The 20,815-nt window shown below is 44.8% G+C and overlaps 5 protein-coding genes and 1 pseudogene across 7 annotated transcripts; 4 read left to right on the top strand and 2 right to left on the bottom strand.

Annotated features, from left to right (window-relative positions):
• Window positions 1–2,100: 2,100 nt before the first annotated feature.
• On the bottom strand, window positions 2,101–3,531 carry LOC9643205 (GDP-mannose 3,5-epimerase 2). The gene is made up of 4 exons (XM_002962949.2): window positions 3,129–3,531; window positions 2,967–3,060; window positions 2,769–2,898; window positions 2,101–2,693 (listed from the first exon to the last, which is right to left on the bottom strand). The coding sequence occupies exons 1-4, from the start codon at window positions 3,524–3,526 to the stop codon at window positions 2,191–2,193; spliced, it is 1,125 nt and encodes a 374-aa protein (XP_002962995.1). The 5' UTR covers window positions 3,527–3,531; the 3' UTR covers window positions 2,101–2,190.
• Window positions 3,532–5,572: 2,041 nt separating this feature from the next.
• Window positions 5,573–9,180, top strand: LOC9643206 (anaphase-promoting complex subunit 2). Of its 3 annotated transcripts, XR_002990353.1 has the most exons (17): window positions 5,573–5,805; window positions 5,865–5,951; window positions 6,020–6,218; window positions 6,276–6,553; window positions 6,605–6,676; window positions 6,729–6,958; window positions 7,002–7,421; window positions 7,478–7,679; window positions 7,730–7,918; window positions 7,977–8,096; window positions 8,152–8,240; window positions 8,287–8,368; window positions 8,420–8,614; window positions 8,672–8,740; window positions 8,801–8,930; window positions 8,981–9,027; window positions 9,138–9,180. XR_002990353.1 is itself a non-coding variant. In XM_024660162.1 (16 exons), exons 1-15 carry the CDS (start codon window positions 5,590–5,592, stop codon window positions 8,918–8,920), a joined length of 2,568 nt encoding a protein of 855 aa, XP_024515930.1. In that variant the 5' UTR covers window positions 5,573–5,589; the 3' UTR covers window positions 8,921–8,930; window positions 8,971–9,150. The 3 variants fall into 3 exon arrangements, 2 of the variants coding, with proteins under 2 accessions (XP_024515930.1, XP_024515925.1); XM_024660162.1 differs by having other exon boundaries at window positions 8,971–9,150; XM_024660157.1 differs by having other exon boundaries at window positions 8,981–9,150.
• On the bottom strand, window positions 9,056–11,318 carry LOC9661191 (probable mediator of RNA polymerase II transcription subunit 26c). The gene is made up of 9 exons (XM_002962950.2): window positions 10,633–11,318; window positions 10,427–10,495; window positions 10,239–10,321; window positions 10,128–10,180; window positions 9,966–10,045; window positions 9,867–9,906; window positions 9,548–9,756; window positions 9,385–9,469; window positions 9,056–9,325 (listed from the first exon to the last, which is right to left on the bottom strand). The coding sequence occupies exons 1-9, from the start codon at window positions 11,002–11,004 to the stop codon at window positions 9,183–9,185; spliced, it is 1,134 nt and encodes a 377-aa protein (XP_002962996.1). The 5' UTR covers window positions 11,005–11,318; the 3' UTR covers window positions 9,056–9,182.
• A 234-nt stretch (window positions 11,319–11,552) lies between these two features.
• Window positions 11,553–13,014, top strand: LOC9643207 (zinc phosphodiesterase ELAC protein 1). The gene is made up of 10 exons (XM_002962547.2): window positions 11,553–11,660; window positions 11,710–11,825; window positions 11,899–11,914; window positions 11,981–12,123; window positions 12,184–12,290; window positions 12,344–12,430; window positions 12,480–12,532; window positions 12,581–12,697; window positions 12,746–12,816; window positions 12,880–13,014. Exons 1-10 carry the CDS (start codon window positions 11,564–11,566, stop codon window positions 12,982–12,984), a joined length of 912 nt encoding a protein of 303 aa, XP_002962593.1. The 5' UTR covers window positions 11,553–11,563; the 3' UTR covers window positions 12,985–13,014.
• Window positions 13,015–13,548: 534 nt separating this feature from the next.
• Window positions 13,549–15,283, top strand: LOC112342103 (pentatricopeptide repeat-containing protein At4g39530-like). Its single transcript, XM_024663369.1, has 2 exons — window positions 13,549–13,671; window positions 13,758–15,283. The coding sequence occupies exons 1-2, from the start codon at window positions 13,654–13,656 to the stop codon at window positions 15,105–15,107; spliced, it is 1,368 nt and encodes a 455-aa protein (XP_024519137.1). The 5' UTR covers window positions 13,549–13,653; the 3' UTR covers window positions 15,108–15,283.
• A 137-nt stretch (window positions 15,284–15,420) lies between these two features.
• LOC9661192 lies at window positions 15,421–16,492 on the top strand (annotated as a pseudogene).
• The last annotated feature ends 4,323 nt before the right edge of the window (window positions 16,493–20,815 follow it).

The following is a 20,815-nucleotide window of genomic DNA, read 5'->3' on the forward strand; positions in this document are numbered from 1 at the left end:
TCGCTGATCAAAGGCGCAACCTTTTTGGTGACCGGGCTTTCCCACTCGCTCCCATCATTTGAAGAGAAAAACAAAACTCTTCCACGATCTTGTGTCAAGGAGAATGAAACTCCGGAATCTGCGTGTCTTCTGCAAAAGAGGAAGCAGGAGAGGGTCGCAGCAGTACGTGAAACTCAGTGCATCGATAAAGTCCTAGCGATTGATTCAGGATAGATGCCAACAGTCTGAGGGGCGTTTAGTGCAATGGATAAAAATTCTTCAAATGTGATTATCTGAAAACTTCATGTTATATCATGACAAACATATAATATAATTCTGACCCTACTACCATTATAATCGTGGTTGCGGAATGGAAACCTCTACTTGGGTCGAAGTGTTTTAAGCTCCTTCAATGTAAAATCGACTGTCCCAAGGAAAATATAAAAACACATGTAGTAAACCAAAGTCAAAAGTGTTGACTTACCGACAAAGTGTCCAGTTATGTTTTTGCCTTAAAATTCGTAAGTGGATTTCCTATCTGCAAACTGATTTTCAGCATCTGTAGTGCATCAAGGGTTGTATCATGGAAACATATTAAGACGCCATCTTTAATAAGACAGTCTGCACACAAATACAACATAGCAGCCACAGATTGTTCAGGGAACCCACCAGGGCGGCCGCAATGAGCAAGATTCAAAGCCAGGCCGCCAACTTTCAAAGGTTTCTTATGCAAAACTCTTGAACTCAATGCCACATTGATAACTTCATAAAGAAAAAAGCACTATATAAGGGGTTCGATCAATTAATATATAAATAGTTTGCTACGCTTGGGTTGCTTAATAGTATTCTTACTTCTTATTCAAATTGATCAAACAAAAGTTTATAATTATAAACGTGTTTATAATTTATAAACACAAGATTATATCAACCATTAAGAATAAAAAATAATATACTAGAAAGTGTTTAAGAAAGTTTATAAATTATAAATACAAGATTAATCTAAATAAATAACAACCGTTAGATGGTAAAATTTTCTCAAATATTCTAAATATATCACAGGTTTGCTTAAGCAAGCCAAATTTGAGACATATATGAGTTTATAGTATTAGAACTATAAAAGCTTCCTTTTTCATGCTGGTATAATTCCGTAGCATCAATATCAGTTTGCTTCAAGCTCATTGCTGTGGATGGACTCTCCAGAGCAATGGGACTCTCGGGAACGATCTCTCGTTGCTTGAGTTTGGGGGAGATACTTTGTTGAGAGGGAGATGCCGCCATTCTAATGGAGGATTGATCATCATCCTCTTCGTCACCACTGTCTTCTCTGTCGGTAGCCTCTTCTTCTTCGTCATCATCTCTGCTGCTTGATCGTCTAGACGGTGTTGGAACGGCCAATTGGAGCTCGCGAAGCTTGGCTTTTTGTGAATTGAGCAAGGCCACAAACTGGAGAGATGTGCTCCTCAATCACACAAGCCAAAGTTTACAGGCGATCTTACTTTGCGAATGAGCTTCTCCTCGCATTGGTTCTTTTCTTGAACGACTCTCTTGTTTTGCTCCAGATATTTATCAACCTCGGCTTTCAAATAGTCTCGTCTTGTTCTTGAGCTCCTCCTGCGCTCTCAATCTAGACCTCGAAAGAATCTTCGTGTCTGCTTCTAGAACAAAGTCTAGAATCTGGCAATTTATCGCCTTGGAATCCGATGAGTTTACCAGCTTCCATCGCGATTCCAACGTGGTTCCAGCTCTCTGAATCGTCCAAGACAACTATACAAGATCAAACGAGAGAGCCTTCGAGATAAAACAAGAATAAAGGCAGAAAGAAAGAAAGAAAAACAATCGCTTCTTACTTTTGCTTCATTGCTTGAGGTTATACACGGACGAAGCTTGGTGCTCGCTCAATCGGCTCCTCACGTCTCGGAGATAATCGGCCACGGATTGATCCCCCGGTCCTCGATCATGTCGCGAGATGCTACACAGAGCTCCAGAGCTGGAATGAGGGCCAAAGCCAAGCAAAGCAGAGATTTCACTTACGCCAACAGCTCCATGCCCCGATCGATCGTCCTGGAGACACAACCTCGCGCAAGTTACTTCTCCCTCAAATATACCTTTAGGGTAAGAATATCCTTCCAATTTAAAAAACGAAACTATATTGAAATTTTTGCGACCTTTTGCCTTTGATACTCGGAGCATAGCTCCAAAATTGCTATGAATTTACTCCTTTCCATCGGCCTTCCTGAGAGAACCAAGCTGGACCGGAGCTTGAGTTCCCACAACCTTGGAGGAGCTGTAACCCGTAAGTAAGTCTTGAGATCCCTCGCCAATCTCCTTGTCAAGCTGCTCCTTAATCCACAAGTAAGTGATCCGCAGCCCATCTTTCAATCGCATCGAGGGAGCCCATCCGAGCTTCTCCTTGATCAAACTGTTCTCCGAGTTTCTCCCGCGAACTCCCTCCGGCCCAGGTATATGACGGATCGGGATTTGCTTGTTCTCAAATCCTAGTATGATCTCTGCCATCTCGTTCATGCTCACCATCTCGTCGCTTCCAATGTTGAGCGGTTCCCGGAAATCGGACTTTGTGAGTCGCAAGACGCCCTCCACGCACTCGTCGATGAAGGTGAACGATCGCGTCTGCATTCCATCGCCCCACATCTCAAACGAATCGGTGGAAGTCAGGGCCTTTCGACAAAACGCAGCCGGAGCCTTCTCTCGTCCACCTGGTATTGAAACAATCTCAGTTACTCCCACTCAAGCTAAAGAAGAAAGAAGAAGATCTCAATCTATGAAGTCACCTTTCCAGGTCCCAAAGGGTCCATAGATGTTGTGGAATCGTCCAATGCGGCACTCGATCCCAAAATCCTTGGTGTAGTGCTTGCACAGCTCTTCAGTGCACAGCTTCTCCAGTCCATAGGCATCTTGGGGCTGCAAAGTGCAATTTTTTTTCAGATTCCCCGCAAAAGAAAAGAAGCTTTTTTTTTTCGTTTTCATACCTCTGCCGGCCATGCATCTGACTCCTTCAAACTCACGTTAGTCTCCAGCTGCTTAAACTCGGGGTAAATGCATGCACTGGACGCATAAAAAAATCTGGAAGCCAAGAAAGAGAGTGAGCTCCAAATCCTTGGGAAGAACAACTTAGAAACACCACAGGCTACCTTTTGACTCCATTGATCCGGGAGGCCTCGAGCATGTTGAAACTGATCATGGTGTTGTTGAAGAGAATCACAGAGTGATTGGACTGGATGAATCCCATTCCGCCCATGTCGGCCGCGAGATTGAAGACGTGATCCACGCCCCTTGTCACCGCCAGGCAATTCTCCATGACGCGCAGATCCACGAGATGGAATTCGTGGCAAAACATGTCCTCGCTCATGTGCTCGTTCTTCTTCCAGTCGGACGCGATCACGTAGTGTCCCTCCGCCTTGAGCCGCCGCGCTATGTGTGAGGCGATGAATCCTCCCGCGCCGGAGATGGAAATCCGGAGCTTGGCTTGCGGCCAATACGCCTCGCGCTCTAGCTCGGCTCCTACGGTGTAAGCTCCAAAGGACTCCATTACACACCTTTCTATCCTTTCGCTCTTCACAGCCCTACTTATGCTAATGCCGAAAGGAAAAATAGGAAAACTTTTCTTACCTTTTTCAAGGAAAAAAGGTAAAACTGAAAGTTTTTTCCACGATTTTATTTTTTTTTGTGGAAAAAAATACACCTTTAGGTAATGAGTTAGGACTTCAAGTTACCAACGAATTTACTTTTCTTACGAGCTTTCTTCGCAGTTGGCCGTTCATCTCGAAAACCCCCACCTGTGAAAAACGAAAGGTAAAAACATTCCACGCAGATGGTAAATTTCAGGACCTCGATTAGGCAGCTAGAGCTCAGGATCGCGCGTCAGTGAAAACTACGTACAAAACCTTTCCCAGGTTTTTTAGATGGAAAATCCCATCTTCGTTTATCTTGATGCGCGCCTGCAAAAGCCATGAGAGATGCGACAGAAACTTGGAAACTACAAACCTGCTTTCTGGAAACTCTGTTTGCCGGGCCCTCCTGTGCGAGATCGACATCAATGACGTTTCCTTGCGTCCGTCTACCGATCGAAACCTTGGGTGCAAAGTGTTAGCCAAGCGTGAAGCTGAAAAGCAGCCATTCTTGCAAACCTCGTTGGCCACCATGAGATACTTCAAGTGGTATCCGCAGAGCATGGCAATGGCGCCTTTACGAGTGAGGTACCGTTGCATCGCGGCGTTTACACTCTGCTCCAACCTTAGAATGGTCATTTGATGTTGTCCATAGAAACGCTTTGATTCTATGTAATACACACACAAGCCATGGATTGCGGAGTGTTCATTGTCACCTGGATCCAAGTCCATGTCTAGTATCTGCAGAACAGGATAACGAAGAAGTTGTGAGTGTTCTAGATTACCATGGTCTCAACATCCGAGAAACGAACGATTTCATCGTCGCTTTCGACTTCCGGAGCCTGCCTGTCGTCTCGGTTCCGGGCTCTATCTTCACGTTTGCTAGGACAAAAAACAAAGCAGAGAATCAACCGGACGAGAAGTCGGTTGGTCACGTTTTCGAACGAAAGCGTACCCGGAATCTCGAGAGAATCTCATTTATGATGGGAGAAAGATATATCTGTCCTTCCTACCAATCCAAGGAAAATTCAAGCTTTGATCGATCATTTATATATACTGTTTGGGATGGATGTCGTGAATCCCACGAAGATAATCTCTATCCGATGATCCTGTACAGCTCAAGCGAGAATTTTTCTCTGTCTCTCTTTTCACTTCGTTTATGTGCCTATAGGTGATCGATCGTCTGGGCTGGCTAGCATCACCTGCGAATGAGAACAAAACTTTAGGAGCAAACCAGCAGGAAGAGAATTCTTACATTGCAATCAAGCGCAAATCTTCGTGCCAGCATGATCGCATCGTTTCGCTCGCGCTCGGACTAGCATGTAAGTCAGGCCTCGCTTCACAAGCCAAAACATGGCGACAGGAGCGGCCTGTCCACCGCCTCTTGCTCCACAAAGCTGCAAAATGGAAGCTTTCGATCAATATCCTTGTTTTCGCTCAAAGAGTTCAAAAAGCTTACCTGCATGCCAGCAGCGTATTTCTCTTTGATCTTCGTTGTCAGTCATTTACGGAGCTTCATACGGAGTCTTTCAATCTCCAAAGCATGCAACGGTTGCTTTTCTACGTACTCGCCATTCTGCTGTACAATGACTACCTGAAAAAACGAAAAGCTTCGTTCCTTCATAAAAAAACGATCTTGTCATCACTAACATTAAACTCTGTATCGCCCTTCTTTGCTAACGCTTCGACGAACAGGTAGCCCTCAAAGCACAGCTCTCACCCATACCCTTCGCTTCTCCACGTAGAGTTCCATACCTTTAAATCTTAGCGCCTTGAAGAATGCATCCAATAATTCTCCCACAGCCGCACTGCATACAAATCTGACGGGTCTCAAAGGTGGCGTGCCAAGGTGTCTGTGGGCGAGGGTTGTGCTCTCTCAGATGGTAAATATTCCATCTTGCAAGAGTCACTAATTTGTTATACCAAAACCCTAATAACAATTTTTTAGGGTTTAGATGGTTTTTTAACCTAGGGTTTAGTGAGAATGGCCCAGCTTCGCGAGATCGCGCAGGCATGGAAGATCTACTGCGCGTCGGCTCTCGATTCTCCAATCCAGCAGCAACAGCAGCAGCAGCAGCGGCCCGGGCGGCGCAAGGGATCGGCGGGTTTCAAGGGGCAGGATGTCTCGAGGAGTCTTCGATTCCTGTGTGAGCGTGGCCTCGGTGAGGTCGTAATGCAGCATTTCATGGACGAGCTTGAGGTACTTGATGGAATTTCTAGCGGCATTTTGTGAGCTTGCCTCAGGTTTTGCTTCTCTAGAGATCACTCAAAGAGAATTACATTCCAGAGTTTTGGTCACATTTCACCGATTTTTTGAGCGTCAAGGAAAATTCTGATACTAAACAGGTTCGTCGTTCGTGGATTGCTGACTCTTGAAAATTTCTTTTTGTTTTTCTTTCCTCTTTGCGTTGCAGCTGAACGAGTGGATACATTTTTCACTACCTGTGGCACTCGAGAAACTATGCTCGAAGAAAGTTTCTCAAGAGGATGGTCTGAATGCGTTGATCAAAGCTTTGGAAACAAACGCAAGCGTAAATGGCTCTCAAATTCTTACGTCGCACCAGACAACGGTCACTGCGTTGCTTCTCACGACTTCACCTTCGTACTTCTCAGGTTTGTTAAGCATTGTCATTTGGACTGAGAAAAAGTTTTGCTTTTCTCTTGTTGCAGATTTGCTAAAGCTTTATTTCACCGCCCGCTTGGAAGAGTTTAGTGGATCCTTTCGGAAGCGGCCTTGCAACTCTGACGACGAAGATTGTGAGGCCTCTACGGATGTCGAAGATATGGACGTGCTTGGGGTGGAAAGTCCCTGCAAAGGTGAAGCCGAAGCTACAGAAGTCAGTGAGGACTCGGTTTCAGTCAGAAACGTTGTGAAGCGTCTCAGAGACCTTGGTTTTGCTGCTTTGTGTGAGGAAGCTTATGCATCAGCGATTTTGTCTCTGTTAAAGGTAAGTTCTTGCAGCTCGATTTTGAGAACTCAACTCCTGCTTTGGTTGCAGAAAAAAATCTACTCCATAGCTGATAAGCGCTATGAGAAGCCTGTCCTGGGACCTATTCGTCATTGGATTGAGGTAGCATATAAAAAATTACATTTTCGTTTTTCTGAAACTTTTACTTGCGTAGGCTGTGCCTATGCGGTTCTTAAGTGCCATTCTGGAATCTTCCGCCGGGAGTTCAAGCTTGTCGCCTTTGCCCGCTACTCCTTCGCCGCTGGCTTCGTCCTCCACACTCTCAGATCTTTCCAAAGAGCGAATTATAAGATGGCGACTAAGGCTTCAGTTCTTTACATACGAAACACTAGGCGATTTGCGAATCAGCGAACTTTTTGACGTTATTGTGGACTACCCTGACAGGCAAGTCACACGCTATTTGTCTAATGTTTTGAGTCCATCTCAGCCTTCCAGCTATTGAAGACTTGCGGCAGTGCCTTGCAAATACCGGGGAACACTCCAAGCTCGTAAAGTCCTTTCGTTTGGCATTGAAACAAAGACTTCTTACGGCTGGAGCGGCCACCACGGACATATTGACACAGTATGTCTCGACTATCAAAGCGCTTAGAACCATGGATCCGACTGGAGTAATTCTCGAGGCCGTCGGCGAACCTATCAGAGAGTACTTACGGGGAAGGAAAGATACAATTCGCTGTATAGTCACTATGCTGACCGACGACACAGCAACAACAAGTGGCACGACCGTCGCAGGTGGCGGAGAAGGCCTCCTTGAGGAACTCAGTCGGGGAACTACGACTGTAGAAAATGCGGACAGCGATGAAGAGGGAGAACTCGATGGCGAAGAGGCTTGGGCTGCTGCACAAAGGTAACTAAACTACACATCATACCATACCGACGCATTTAAAAACTGTCATGTTATAGGTGGGAGCCGGATCCTGTGGAAGCCGACTTATCACGAACTAGCAAGAGTCGAAGATCGATGGATATTATCAGTATGTTGGTGGGAATATATGGCTCGAAGGAGCTTTTTGTCAACGAATACAGGGTGATGTTGGCGGAGAAACTGTTGAACAAGTCAGATTACGACACTGACAGGGAAATTCGAACGCTCGAGCTTTTGAAGGTAGTATTTCTTGCGCTATCCTTTGTACCTGTCTGACATATGTGCCACAGCTGAGATTCGGAGAGAACAACATGCACAGCTGCGAGATCATGTTGAAGGATCTGGCGGACTCTAAGCGCATAAACTCGAACATAAAAGCAAAAGGAAAACCGCAGGAAACGTTTCAGAAAGGCGAGGAGTTAACTTTGCACAACGTTGATGCCACTGTTATTTCCTCGCTGTTCTGGCCTCCTTTCCAAGTAAGCTTTTGCTCTCACTCTCATCTGGTACTGATATGTCTTGCATGGATCGTAACAGACGGAGACTCTCCAAGTTCCCGACTTCGTTGATAAGCTGCTAGACGACTATGCTCAGCAATACCATACTGTAAAAGCTCCTCGGAAGCTGCAGTGGAAGAAACATTTAGGCACTGTCAAGGTGAGAAAAGTATTTCCGCTTTCCTTCTGCAAATACTGAAGGATAACAAATGCAGCTGGAGCTCCAATTTGAGGACCGTTCGGCTCAGTTTGTGGTTTCACCAATGCAAGCGTCTATTATTTTGAAGTTTGAGAGCTGCTCCAGGTGCGTCTTAGCCATTGCTTCAATGCTTCTGATGCATGGTTCGCAGATGGTCAGCCTCGGAGCTAGCTGCAGCGTCTGGAATCCCCGTCACAACGCTTAGACGCCGGATTGTATTGTGGATCAATCAGGTGAGCTTACTCTTCCATCAAGATAGTAACTTTTGTTAAGCTGGGACACAGGGTGTTCTTGTAGAATCGCACGGAGACAAAGATGGTGAGGTTTTCTATCAGGTAGTGGAGACTATTGGCGATGGCGGGCAGAGAGGGGCGTCTGCTCCAACAGAAGCGGCTGTACCGCTGCTCGAGGAGGAGGACGGGCAGAGTGCCGTAACACCCATGGAAGATCAATGGCAGCAAGAGATGAACGTCTACGAGGTTTGTAGAGCTTGTTCTCTTCATCCATATAATCGGTGTCTAACGTTTTTGATCCAGTCTTACATCGTTGGAATGCTTACAAACTTGGAATCTCTCCCGCTGGATCGGATCCACAATATGCTCAAGGTACTCCTCCTCCTCAAGTTCTATGTCATAGATTAAAGTGTTTGATATGATGTCGAGCAGATGTTTGTCTCGGATCCTCCCTACGACAAGACACTCCAGCAGCTACAGGGATTCCTTGGAAGTTTGATCGCCGACGAAAAGCTGGAATTTAGAGAGGGAGTCTACCGCCGGAAGCAATGAAAATCAAAAGGTAGGCCTTTGTTCTTTCCAAGGGATAAAGTTTGTTAAAGTTTCACGCAGTTCTTTGGGAAGATCACCCTCCAATCAAATCCTTTCTTCTTTCTGAGGTTTGAGAAGCTCCACGAGTCTAGGAAGTTTATTAAAACTTCTAGCTTCTAGAGCTTTGGTCTAGAGCATAGATTGTATATTTAATCTTTTTTCTTTTACTATTTTACAGATTGATTCTCTCATCCTGCTACACGTAGAAAAATTTGCCAGAATTTCACCTTCGGTGTGGCAAACCGTGAGGAGGCTTGTTATTACTGTTATTCGTTCCACCGGGAGCCCGTTTTACTGCCTTTGGCCCTCCCGTTCCTTTGGGAAGATCCATCAAATCCATGACTTGAACAGTCCGGTTCTTCTTAGCTGAAAAAGAGAAACAAAACGTAAAAAGTTGGGAACCAGAAAAAGCAAAAAAAAATTACCAGTTTCTGCTCGTTGGTAGCCTTCTTGCAGTTTACGTTTTGCGGCCGCGAGCTTGTCATTCTCAGGGTGACCACTTTCTCGTCTCTGGAGAAAAAACGAAGAAAAAACAAAGGAGAGTGTGAGAAGACCAAGGAATTCTAGTCTTTAGCGAGCAAACTGTACCGATTGTTGCTGTGGCCTCTCTTTTTTTCTGTGGAAGGGGGCATCCAGCATCGGTGGCTTCCTTTCATCTTTCCTGGCATGTTTAAGTCCGCTCGGCCGGAAGTGGTCCCCAGAATTATTGTAAAATGGGGACACTGGCATCGGTGAGTGCGAGGCGCGGCTCGATGAGTTGAGTGGCGATTCGTCCGCCGAGATCGAGCACCCCGTCGCTGAGGAAACGATAAAAAAAGAAAGACAAAAACGAAAAAGCGATGAGTCACTCCATTAACGTAACGCATGAGGCGGCAAGAATCTCGTGTGACAAGGATATGAAACTCACCCATGTTGTTATCCATGCTATTATCCATGAGATCTATGAGCTGCGATCATATCCAAACAAGAGCGCTCAGAAAATGGAATAGAAAAATTCTTTGCAAACCTTTGTCATCTCGAAAGTGGTCGCGAAGAGCTCGTCTTCGTCAATGGGTGGTGGTGCCGGTGTGCATTGTTCATCGTTTCCTGTGAGAAAACCACAATTCGTTTCCAAATCAAACTCTAGAACACGAGGAAAAATAAAAACTTGCAAGAGCAACTAGCAGACCTTGCACGTCGTCTAGACTTTTGGCCCATTCGTCGGCTACAGCCTTCCACGATCTGCAGTGAAAGAAACTTTGATCCATCATCCTCAACTCTTTGCTTGTCTTCTTTTTACCGGATAAGTTTCCTGGCGGCCGACTTTATTTGATCGCAGCCGTGTCTCCGCAGATTGTTCACAGGCTTGCCAATCTCAGTCGCCTGGAAAACATATCAAAGAATAAAACAACCGCGTGAATCCCAAGAGCTTCTCGAATGAAAGAAAGAAAGAAAAAAATCCCCCTAGTAACGAATTCTCTTGTTTACCTTCAGAGTCTCGATCGAGAGATTTAAATCTGTCAATCGCACAAGAAGTTCTAAAATGTCGTCATCGTTCTGTCACAAGGGAGACAACGCGTGAGGACAAAGGCAAAAAGAAAGAACAAGAAGAATGAAGAGAGAGAGAGAGAGAGAGGAGAGGAAAGAATGAAAAAAAATGGAGAGAAGAGGGAGAAGAAGAAATCCTTGCATACCTTATCAAGATCTACCAGCTCCTTTTTAATCTTGAAAACTTCCTTGACATCGCCCTCGCGATTCCCACTGCCCATGTCCATCACGGAATTCCCATACTCGTGATCGCACGCCGTGATGGCTGGAGAGATTTCGCTGTGGCGGCTCACCGATCCCCGTAGCACCGCGGCCTCCTCCTCCTCCTCCTCGATCGGCCCCGCCGGGCAAGCGATTTGCTGAAATAGCTTCTCGGCGATCCCATCGCGCCTCTCCCTAAGCTTGTCGGGGTAGTCCGCCGCCGCGATCGCGATGCCCCGGTCGATCACCGTCCAGAGATCGTGCTCCAAATCCCTGAAGAAAGATCGCCAAAACTCCAATTTCTCTCCTCCGCCCATGGCTAGAAAGAAATCCCAGAGGAGCTCCTCGCCCGAAACTTCCCCTCTGGAACAAGAAACCTTGCCCACCTTAGAACAGCGAGAATCTCCACTCACGAAAGAGGCCAGCGATTCCCCAGCTGGATCTCCGCATTTTCTCGATGCGATGCTCGCTCAATCAAATCCCTCGCAGACCTGACTCCTCGCGAGAGAATCCGTCACAGATTTCTCATTCTCCCGATACCTAAGCTAAGGATCGATCAGCAATCCAGGACTGACGCGACAAAGAGAGAGGGAAGAGGAAAGCTTCCTAGGGCTAATGGAATTGTTCTTGATCCGACGGCCCAGCGCGCGTGGCGATTAGATCCGACGGTCCAGGACCAAATTGCTGACTAGTCAACGGAGAGCGGCGAATTTCCGCGTGTAGTGTTGAGCGCCACGTGAAGATATGGCAAAAACTCGTTTCGTTTGACGGGTTGCTAGGTAGGATTCGAACCATGGATTGGTCAACTCTCCATTGACCATAAGCCCTTAGGTCAACTCTTCGATAAGCCCTAAACCCTAGAGCAGGGTGGGGAGAATGGCGGGGAGGCGCCGCGCAATGGAGCTCGTGTTCCTCGGCACTGCGGCGAATCCATCCCCGCGGAGGAATTCTTCGTGTGTGCTGCTCAAAATAGGTGAGATTTCGAGCGCGAGCATTCTTTGTGTGAGATTTTGGTTTCTCAGGGAAGATTATGCAGCTATTCGACTGCGCCGAGGGATCGTTCCGGCAGCTGCAGGAATCGCGGCATTCCGGCAGCGCGATTGACAGGATCTTCATCACGCATATGCACGGGGATCACGTAAGGATTTTGCCCGATTCGATTCGAGCAGCTCACTGTGACCTCTTTTTTCCTTCCTTTCTCTGTCGTGTAGGTCTGGGGACTTCCAGGTACGTTGTTCTTGGCGATTCGTTTTGCGATTCTTTACAGCATTTTGTTATTTGTTTTCTTTGTAGCATTGCTGTGTGCTGCCAAGTTTAGAGTCAATGCGGAGATTTATGGACCCCAAGGAATTCGCGACTGGCTGCGCATGAGCTTAAAGTCGTGCCGTGCCAAAGTTCCATCCAAGTACAAAGTCCATGAGCTCATCCTTACTCAGGTGTGCACGAGATCTCCAGATTTTGTTGTGATTCAAGCCTTTTTTCTTTTTTTTCTTCAGGAAAAGAGCTTGGAACGAGTTGCGTCCTTGCATGTCCCAGCTAATCCTCACGACGATGAATTACCGGGAAATGATATAAGCTGCTCTGGAGACGGTGTTTGGCATGTGTATGCAACCTTTTCAACTCTCTGTCGGCTTTTATTTTCTTTTGGTGATGCAGACTTCAAGACGAAACGCTTGACATCAAAGCTGGTTTGTTGACCCACAATGTTCCCTGTTGGGGATATGTGCTAACAGAAGTCAAGAGGTAGATGAGTTTTCTTACATTCTCCAAGTGACGTTCTTTCTTCTGTCAGCGAGGCGGAAAAAGAAAGCGCTGGCGAAACTACCAGAGGAAGCCGAAAAGTTGGTAAGTTCGTGTTATACACGAACTATACGAAGTTAAATTCTTTTGCAGTGATTCTTGGTGACACAGCCAACTCAAAAGCTCTCACCACAGCAGGCAGAGATGCCGATGTTGTGGTGCACGAGGCAACACTTGGTAATTGTAACAAGGAAACTCACTCGACTCCAGGTAGTTCTTTCACTGTGTTTGTGGAGGTGAACAAACGTTTCCTTGCAGAAATGGCCGGAAGTTTTGCGAAATCTATTAATGCCAAGCTGCTGGTTCTAACACATTTGAACCGAAACGCTGTGAGTCTTCCCGGTTGCCTCTTCTGTATATTGTCTGAAACTTATTTTTGCATCCGCTTCTAGGGGACTTCAAAACTTCCTGCGACGGCTTATCTTGATCCGGCCAAGCGTGCGTTTGGAAGGGACAGCGTTGTTCTGGCAGAGGATTTCCTCTCATTGAGCCTATGATAGGCATGGAATCTAGCCGAGTGCGTGCTACTCCAGCAAAAGACGCTGCTAGCTTTCAAGGCACAAGCCTGTCAAGACTGCCAAGGAGGATAAGTACGTTGCTGGCGGAACTGAAGTCCGCGAGCAGCTCCGGGGACTTGAAGATGGGAAGGAGGCTTCATGCTGAGGCTGCCGAGAGCGGCGCCGACACACATATTTACGTAGCTAGCAGCCTGGTGAATATGTACGCGAAGTGTGGGAGCATGGAGACTGCTCGGAGTATTTTCGATAAGATGGTTCGGCACGATGTTGTCTCGTGGACTGCGCTGATACTCGGCTACGCTCAGAATGGACAGGGGAAAGTAGCTCTCGAGCTGTTCGAGGCGATGCAGTTAACAGGCTGTGCTGCTAATGCTCAAGCCTTCGTAGCTGCGCTCAAAGCCTGCACAAGCCTCGCAGCAAACGAAGAAGCAAAGCAAGCTGATGGGAGGCCTGTGAAGATGGTATCTCTGGAGAAGGGAATCGCTCTTCACTCTCAGGCTGCCAGGCTCGGCTTCGACTCAGATATATTCGTGATCACGACTCTGGCAGATATGTACTCGAAGTGTGGGACGATGGACAATGCTCGTGAGGTGTTTGACAGGAGTCCAAAGAAGAGCTCGGTGCTATACAACACGCTGATACTTGGATATGCACAGAACGGTCAAGGTAGGCTGGCTCTCGAGTTATTTTGCTACATGTTGTCGTCTAAGGATTGCTTACCTGTTCGATCTACATTCCTCGCGGTACTCAAGGCCTGCACCGTTCTTGCTGACAAAGAAGCTGAAGGCATTCTCGGTGGCAAGGTCAGGAAAGTGGCTTCGCTCGAGATTGGGATGGCTATCCACGTACAGGCTTGGAGAAGCAGGCTTGAGCTGGACCTTTGCGTCGCAAGCTCTCTAGTCGACATGTACTGCAAGTGCCGGAGCCTGGGCGATGCGAGAAGGGTGTTTGACAGGATGAAGATCCACGACACTGTGTCGTGGAATTCGCTCATTCTCGGGTATGCACAGAATGGAGACGGTAAGACGGCGCTGAAACTATTCGAGACGATGCTCGCGGAAGGCTGCGTGCCCGTTCGCTCGAGCTTCCTAGCGGCACTCGAAGCATGCAGTGCTTTCTCCGAGGAAGAAGAGTGCCAGTTCGTCAATGGAAAGGTGGCGAAGGTGGTCTCTCTGGAAACGGCTATGGCTATACACTCTCGAGTAGACGCCGAGGCAGCAAAACATGGCGTGGATATCATGGTGGCCAACACGCTGATCGACGTCTATGCGAAGTGTGGCAGCATGACTGACGCTCAAAGAGTCTTCGACGGTATGAAGCACCACAATCTGGTCTCTTGGACAGTTCTAATGTTTGGTTATGCGCAGAACGACAGGGCCAAGATGGTCTTGGAGGTCTTCTCGCAAATGCGGTACTTCGAAGAATGGATTCCAAGCTCCCAGGCTTTCGTAGCAGTGATCCAGGCAGCAGCAGACATGGCAGCCTTGGCAGCTGGAAAAAGAATCCACGGTGACGTTTGTAGGCTGGGACTGGAGCTGGAAGCTCACATACAAAGCAGCCTGGTGGATCTCTACGGGAAGTGTGGCAGCACAGTCGGCTCTCAGGTGGTTTTCGACTCGGCTTCGTCGAGAGGGATCGAGATGTGGAGTGCAGTCATGGCAGGACACAGCCGGCAGGGAGATCATTCAAGAGTTTTCGAGCTCTTCGAGGGGATGGTCCGAGCAGGAGTTCGTCCAAACGCCATCACTTTCCTGTCACTGCAAATCACTTGCAGCCGGGCCGGGCTGGTGGACAAGGCCTGGGAGATTTTCTCGGAGATGCAGAGCTCAAAGTTTGGGATCCGGCCAGGGATTGAGCACTACCACTGCTTGATCGATTTGCTGGGGCGCGCCAACCAGATCGACAAGGCGGTGGAGGTGGTGGAGAGCATGCCGGTGAAGGCCACGGCGGTGACTTGGATGACAGTGCTGGGTGCATGCCAGAAGTGGAAGAACTCGGAGATTGGAAAGAGGGCGTTTGATGCAGTGGTGAGGCTGGATCGCGAGAAAGAGCATCACGCGGCAGCCTACGTTCTCTTGGCTGAGATCTTCGAAGCAAACTAAGAAGAATCATTCGATTATTATCAAAAGAAGAGTGGATCGAAACCTCAAGAAATTTAGTAGTGGTTTAACAATTCATGACCCTCTATATTAAATGCTGCTACAGTTATGTTTTATGTTTATACTTTCACCAAGTTTTTTTTCAGGTGTGTTTTTATAAATAAAGCAGTGATTTTGGATTTTGATCTTCATCTTATTATTCTAAAATTATTTTCCAATTTAAAATAAAATTATAGTTAGAAGAGGTATTTTCTGTATTACTTCATAATCTCTATACAGGATAAATGATTTTTTTAGAGTATCAATTATAATAATTATGAGTGTTAAAATTTTATTTCCAGTAGGAGATTATATTTTGAATTTGCATTACGTTGAGTGAGAAGGACTCACCTTCAAAATCGAGTGGGATAAAGGAAGGAATTTTAAGTCTACCAAAACATTTATTGCTAATCTTTATTAATAAAATTACTAAATAGGACTATTGGTATTATGAGGGCCAACAGCTACAATGCCGTATACTAATATTAATGTAGTAGGATTTTGGTAGCCGTCAGATTAGTTTCAATCCAGACCACTCGTTCTTATATATAAACTAGGGTTTCTTGGGCTAATTGAGGACAATTCATTACATTTCTCTCAGCTCAAAGGTCCAAAGGTCCTATTTGACAAGTTGGAGCTTGCCTTGTTAGCCAAGACTACATCATCTTGGGTATGAAACATTTCTCTTCCCATTTTCTCGAGTTTTTCCCACTAATGCTGGACTCTCCAGGCATTGGCTACAACAGCTTTCCTTGAGGTTGCTCCGACGATAAGCTTCCCTGGGCCAAAGTAAGCTCCATTCCATGTATTTTACTCTCGAGATTCACTTGGACCCTCTTTGCAGAAATCACGGGACAGTGACTTGCTCAAGACCAAATACCCGTAAGTCGTTTTCTCATTTGTTTATTCCGATTTCCTTCGTCTTTCTTCGTATCTTTCCTGATTTGACAACATCATTGTTGTTATCTCTTTGCAGATACATATGCCATGCGGAAGTGAATGCCATCCTGAACAGGAATCACACCTCAACATCCGGTCAGGTACTCATCAAATTCATGCCATGTTGAAAGCTCTCCCTTCACCTGGATCTTCGTTTAGAGGCTCTACGTGACCATGTTCCCGTGCAACGAGTGTGCCAAAGTCATAATCCAGGTACTGAAATCTTATCACCCTTCAATTAAACTTCTTGTTTCTCTTTTCAGTCACGCAAGCTGCTGTCCATGGCCAATGTTAAGGTAAGAAAGATCCTCCAAGTCTCTGGAAACTGGAGAAATCACAGAAGAACTCTTGTGTCTTTATAGCTCCGACAGCACCAGCCCAAAGCAAAGTCCATCATTCTCGAGTTTTAAGCAAGAGTGAACTTCCGTACATATATATACACTAGACAAGTAAGAACAAGGAGATCACTCTCAGTTCGAGTTACGTTAGACTTACAGATCACTCTAACGTAATAGCTATTGACACTAAGAAGTTTTGCAGTCCAAAATGTTATTTTTTACCATTAAATATTTCCCTTTAAAACATTTATGATTTATATGGAATAATGTATATAATTGTTAAAAGTTTTAGGCAGAATACAGAATCTTAATATGTGAATAAGGAAAAAATGACAAATTAAAATATCTGTTAAAATAATATATTTAATGAATATAATATAAAACATATGCTGATTTAAAAAATCCCTTTGAAGTTCTAAAATTAAAAATAGGCTTTTAAAACATTATAAATTTACTCTCATTCACATAATTTAAAATTAAATTTAAAATAAAATAGAATAATATCTATCTCAAGTTTCAAACAAAATCTTGTAAAAAAAGACCTAGATGACAACTGTTGGTGTCCACTTGAACTTAAATTTGGAACAATAAAATCATCTCACTCAAATCATCATCTCATAAGGAGGTTCACAAATATGTCTTAGAATTGATCCCAGAACATGACCAAATTATAAAACGGAAATACACTTTTAGTATTTAATGACAAAAAGTTTCAAACTGGTAGATTATGGAAAACCATGTCTTTTAACATGTCTTTCTGTCAACCTAACTTCTCAAAAAAGTAGTTGTCGACTTCACAGTGGTTCTTTCCAGCTCTCTGTCAATGAATTTGTTTGACAATGGGGAACGCACTTGATTGTCAGCAGTTTCTCAATACGGCCTTATGGGATGGACACTTGGCTCAACATTGGCTTTGTCATTCTCCAGTTCAGATCATCCGATTCATTCCATGTTGTTAAAATTTTTGCAGATTGCTCAAATTCTGCTCACAATTCCCTTTTCTTATGCACAAGCAGGCCTGCCCTCCTCAATAGCATTTCAGGTCTGGTGGGGAGGCTACATGATTAACATTCTCTACTTGACGTATTGAGAGAAGCACAACCTTCCGCTCGCACACAACCGAAAGTGCAATACTCAGGTAGATTCTACTTCTAGTACTAAATTGGTGATATGTTTTCTTCTTTTGCAGCTGCATGAGGTGTTGGGTGGGCTTCTAGGCAAATGGTGGAGTGTGGCAACTCTTGTCGTGATGGTGCCGTTTTTGTTCGTTGTGTGTGTTATTGAGCTTTCTGGCTGTAGCAAGTAAGTGATTTATTTTTGTCTTTGCCTTATTCTGCTTATAACTTGCAGTATGTCAATATGGCAGCATTGTCTTCGAAATAAATGATCAATTTCCGAAAAGAACATGGACTGTGATATTTGGCGCCCTCTTCTCCCTGTCCATTATTATGCCATCCGCTCAAAACTACAGAGCTTGGTCTTTTGTGGGCGTCATTGCGACTGTATATACTTCATGTTACCAGGTAACATGAAGTATGGGGGGTTGCAGCACTATTCCATGGAAAGGCAAGTGTTTCTATATTCTCATTCAGTACTAGCTAGTATCATCACCTTCGTCGTGCAGGTCTCAGATGTTCAGTCTCTTGCTCCCCGTGGCTATACAGGATATTTTAGTGCTCTCAGCAATTTTTTGGCAGTTGGAACAGAGATAATACCTGTGTAAGTATTTTTGAAGCGATTTATAGAACTTTAAACTTCGATTTTCCAGGGAACTCATGGACGCAATGTGGAAACCGGAAGACTTCAAAATTCCCTGGTTTTATGGTACGATTTATGTTTGTATGGTGACTATGCCAGCAAGCATGACTGTCTATGGGATTTTTGGCGCCGAGACGTTGGTACATCCGTCTGCTTTGATGTTGTTTCCAAAATCAAAGTTTCGGGACATTGCAATAGTTTTGATGCTTTTGCACCAGGCAAGCTTTTATAGTAAAATTTCCGTCTCGATATGGACCTGACAAGCTGTTGTCTGCAGTTCATCGTGTTTGGGATTCTGAGCTCGCCACTCTACTTGTTCTGCGAAAAGTTCTTCCGGGTCCACAACTCAAAGGAGAACTTTGGTGAGAGTACCTGTGTTTCTAGCAATCTGGCTAGCCACTCTTGCATTCCCATTCCTTCAAGTCGCAGCGGCTACTGCCATTTTCGGCATATTTGTCATTCCTTGCACTGCCTACATTGTGATATTCTGGGAGAAAGCTTTGAGTGATGTAAGTTAAGACTGCTTCCTGCGGCACAATTTCTCATTCTTACTCCAGGTGCTCCAACCTGCCTTTCCAAAGTTGAGCTGGGAAACAACCTTCAGCGTCAACCTGAGGATCATAATCTGGATGGCAGCGATGAGTGGACTCGGACTATGGCCAGCATAGCAGCCTACTCCCGACAAGCTGGGGAAGTCGGCTTATTCACAAAATGTTACATGTGCAAGTCAGATGTACGATAAGCCACCACGACTACTTGCATTTGCCAACTGAGCACCTTCAGTAGCCGGTTGTAGAGAGACAGCTGATTATGTTTACGCGGGAACCCAAAATTTCAAAAACTTTGACCTACTTTCAAAACATTCATGAAATTTTTTGACAATGGTGAGAGGTAGTCAGAGCAACCCACAGACCCGAGGTCTGTTGCACCCATTTGCTTTGATGAGGGCCATTGTTCCTGCTGTAATATTAATCCCAGCCCACACCACAGAGTAGAAGAACTGGGATATGTCGTGACTGACTGCAATGTAAACCAAGTTAGAGCATTTTGGCATTGTGGTCGAGTTTTGGTTCGCTTACCTTGATGCAACAATAGGGTGGTCATGGTTATACTGGTGAGCTTCACAGCAGGGCTTGCAAACGGAAGATACTGCAAGCGTGACATGTTGCATCAGCATTGAACAATGACTTACAGCCAACGCCTCCAGTCCCTTCAGCTTGAATGGTGATGGCTTGCTGTAGTAGCCTGCAACAAGATCCATAGCGTCCTGTACATTTTCATTTTTATCATTTTCCTAAAACTTGTTGTGACTTGAGGGTTGGAAATGCATGTACCTGTCTGATGCCATCTGTAAAATAGTTAAAGAACTAGTGAGTAAGGGCGTTGAAGCCATCACGAATGAGGCCAAATACAGTATCCTTTGTTAGAAAATATTCCACCTCTTCAAGAATAAGATAGAAAAACTTGAATAGGCATAATCACTCATAGTATAAAAGACAATAAGATAATATAAAGTAATAAAGTTCATTGCATCTGTCTGCAGCATAATGTAGTGGTGCTTTTTTGTTAGTTGATTGTTATAGTTATGGCATGCAATTCGTAAAAGGGTGGATTTTACAACAGTGGATTTCACTTACACCACGTGTATGCTTGCTATTGGTCCACATGTATTATGAGTGTGAAAAAAACACAGACATAGAATATTTTACAAATATCCAATCCTTATGCCCTAGATGGGGCATCATGCCCATAGCAATGACCCATGCTATGTATGGAATGGAGCCATTCATGGCCCATAGACTCATTCATCCCATGCATTCTAGTAAGTTGTTAATGTTGCAAACCAAATGGACAATCAACTAAATTGCATACCATACTACTTTATTTAGAGCACTATGTTCTCACATCTTGCTCTTTTCACTCATGGCAAAAGAACTAATTATCCTTTTTTGGCACATCTCTTTTAACATAGTGTTCATAGCAAGCGTAAGTGAATTCCATTTAGCTCCATTGCAAAGCCATGGATATATACTATCTGGAGTCATGTCTCTAATGCATCCCATTGAGTTTATTTTTTGTTGCCATTGATTTCCAATGTAACTTTCTCAATACTTTAGTTTTATACCATGATGCTTAGAAGATTTGCATATGACTCAAAAGTAGGTTGAAGCCAATGAATTGGTGGGGCTTATACTTCAATTGTGTATTACGCAAAGGTGCATAGTGTTGATGTTTGGACCTAGAGTTCTCTCAACAGGAGCATGCTAAAGGAGATTTGAGATTGTGGAAGTTGCAATTGCATGTAGTAACATTCAAGATAACAATAGACACTTTCAATATTTTCCAATTATAATTGTTTCAAATTGGATCTGGAGTTCTCTCAAGAAGAGCATGCTGAAGGAGATTTGAGAATATAAAAGTTGCAATTGCATACAATAATATTCAGGTGAGAAGAGCAATAACAATGGACACTTACAATATTTTCCAATTATAACCATTTCAATTTTAAAATTTGTAAAAAGGGTTTCCAGGCAAAACTATTCAATGTATGCTGTGCATTGCGGCTGAAGAATTGAAGTTTTCAGGAATTGGAAGCTTGTGCTCACTTTGGTAAGAGTAAATTTGTGACAGTTTCCT

The sequence above is a fragment of the Selaginella moellendorffii genome, unplaced genomic scaffold, assembly GCF_000143415.4.
Source record: "Selaginella moellendorffii unplaced genomic scaffold, v1.0 SELMOscaffold_2, whole genome shotgun sequence".
In the NCBI taxonomy this organism is placed as follows: Eukaryota; Viridiplantae; Streptophyta; class Lycopodiopsida; order Selaginellales; family Selaginellaceae; genus Selaginella; species Selaginella moellendorffii.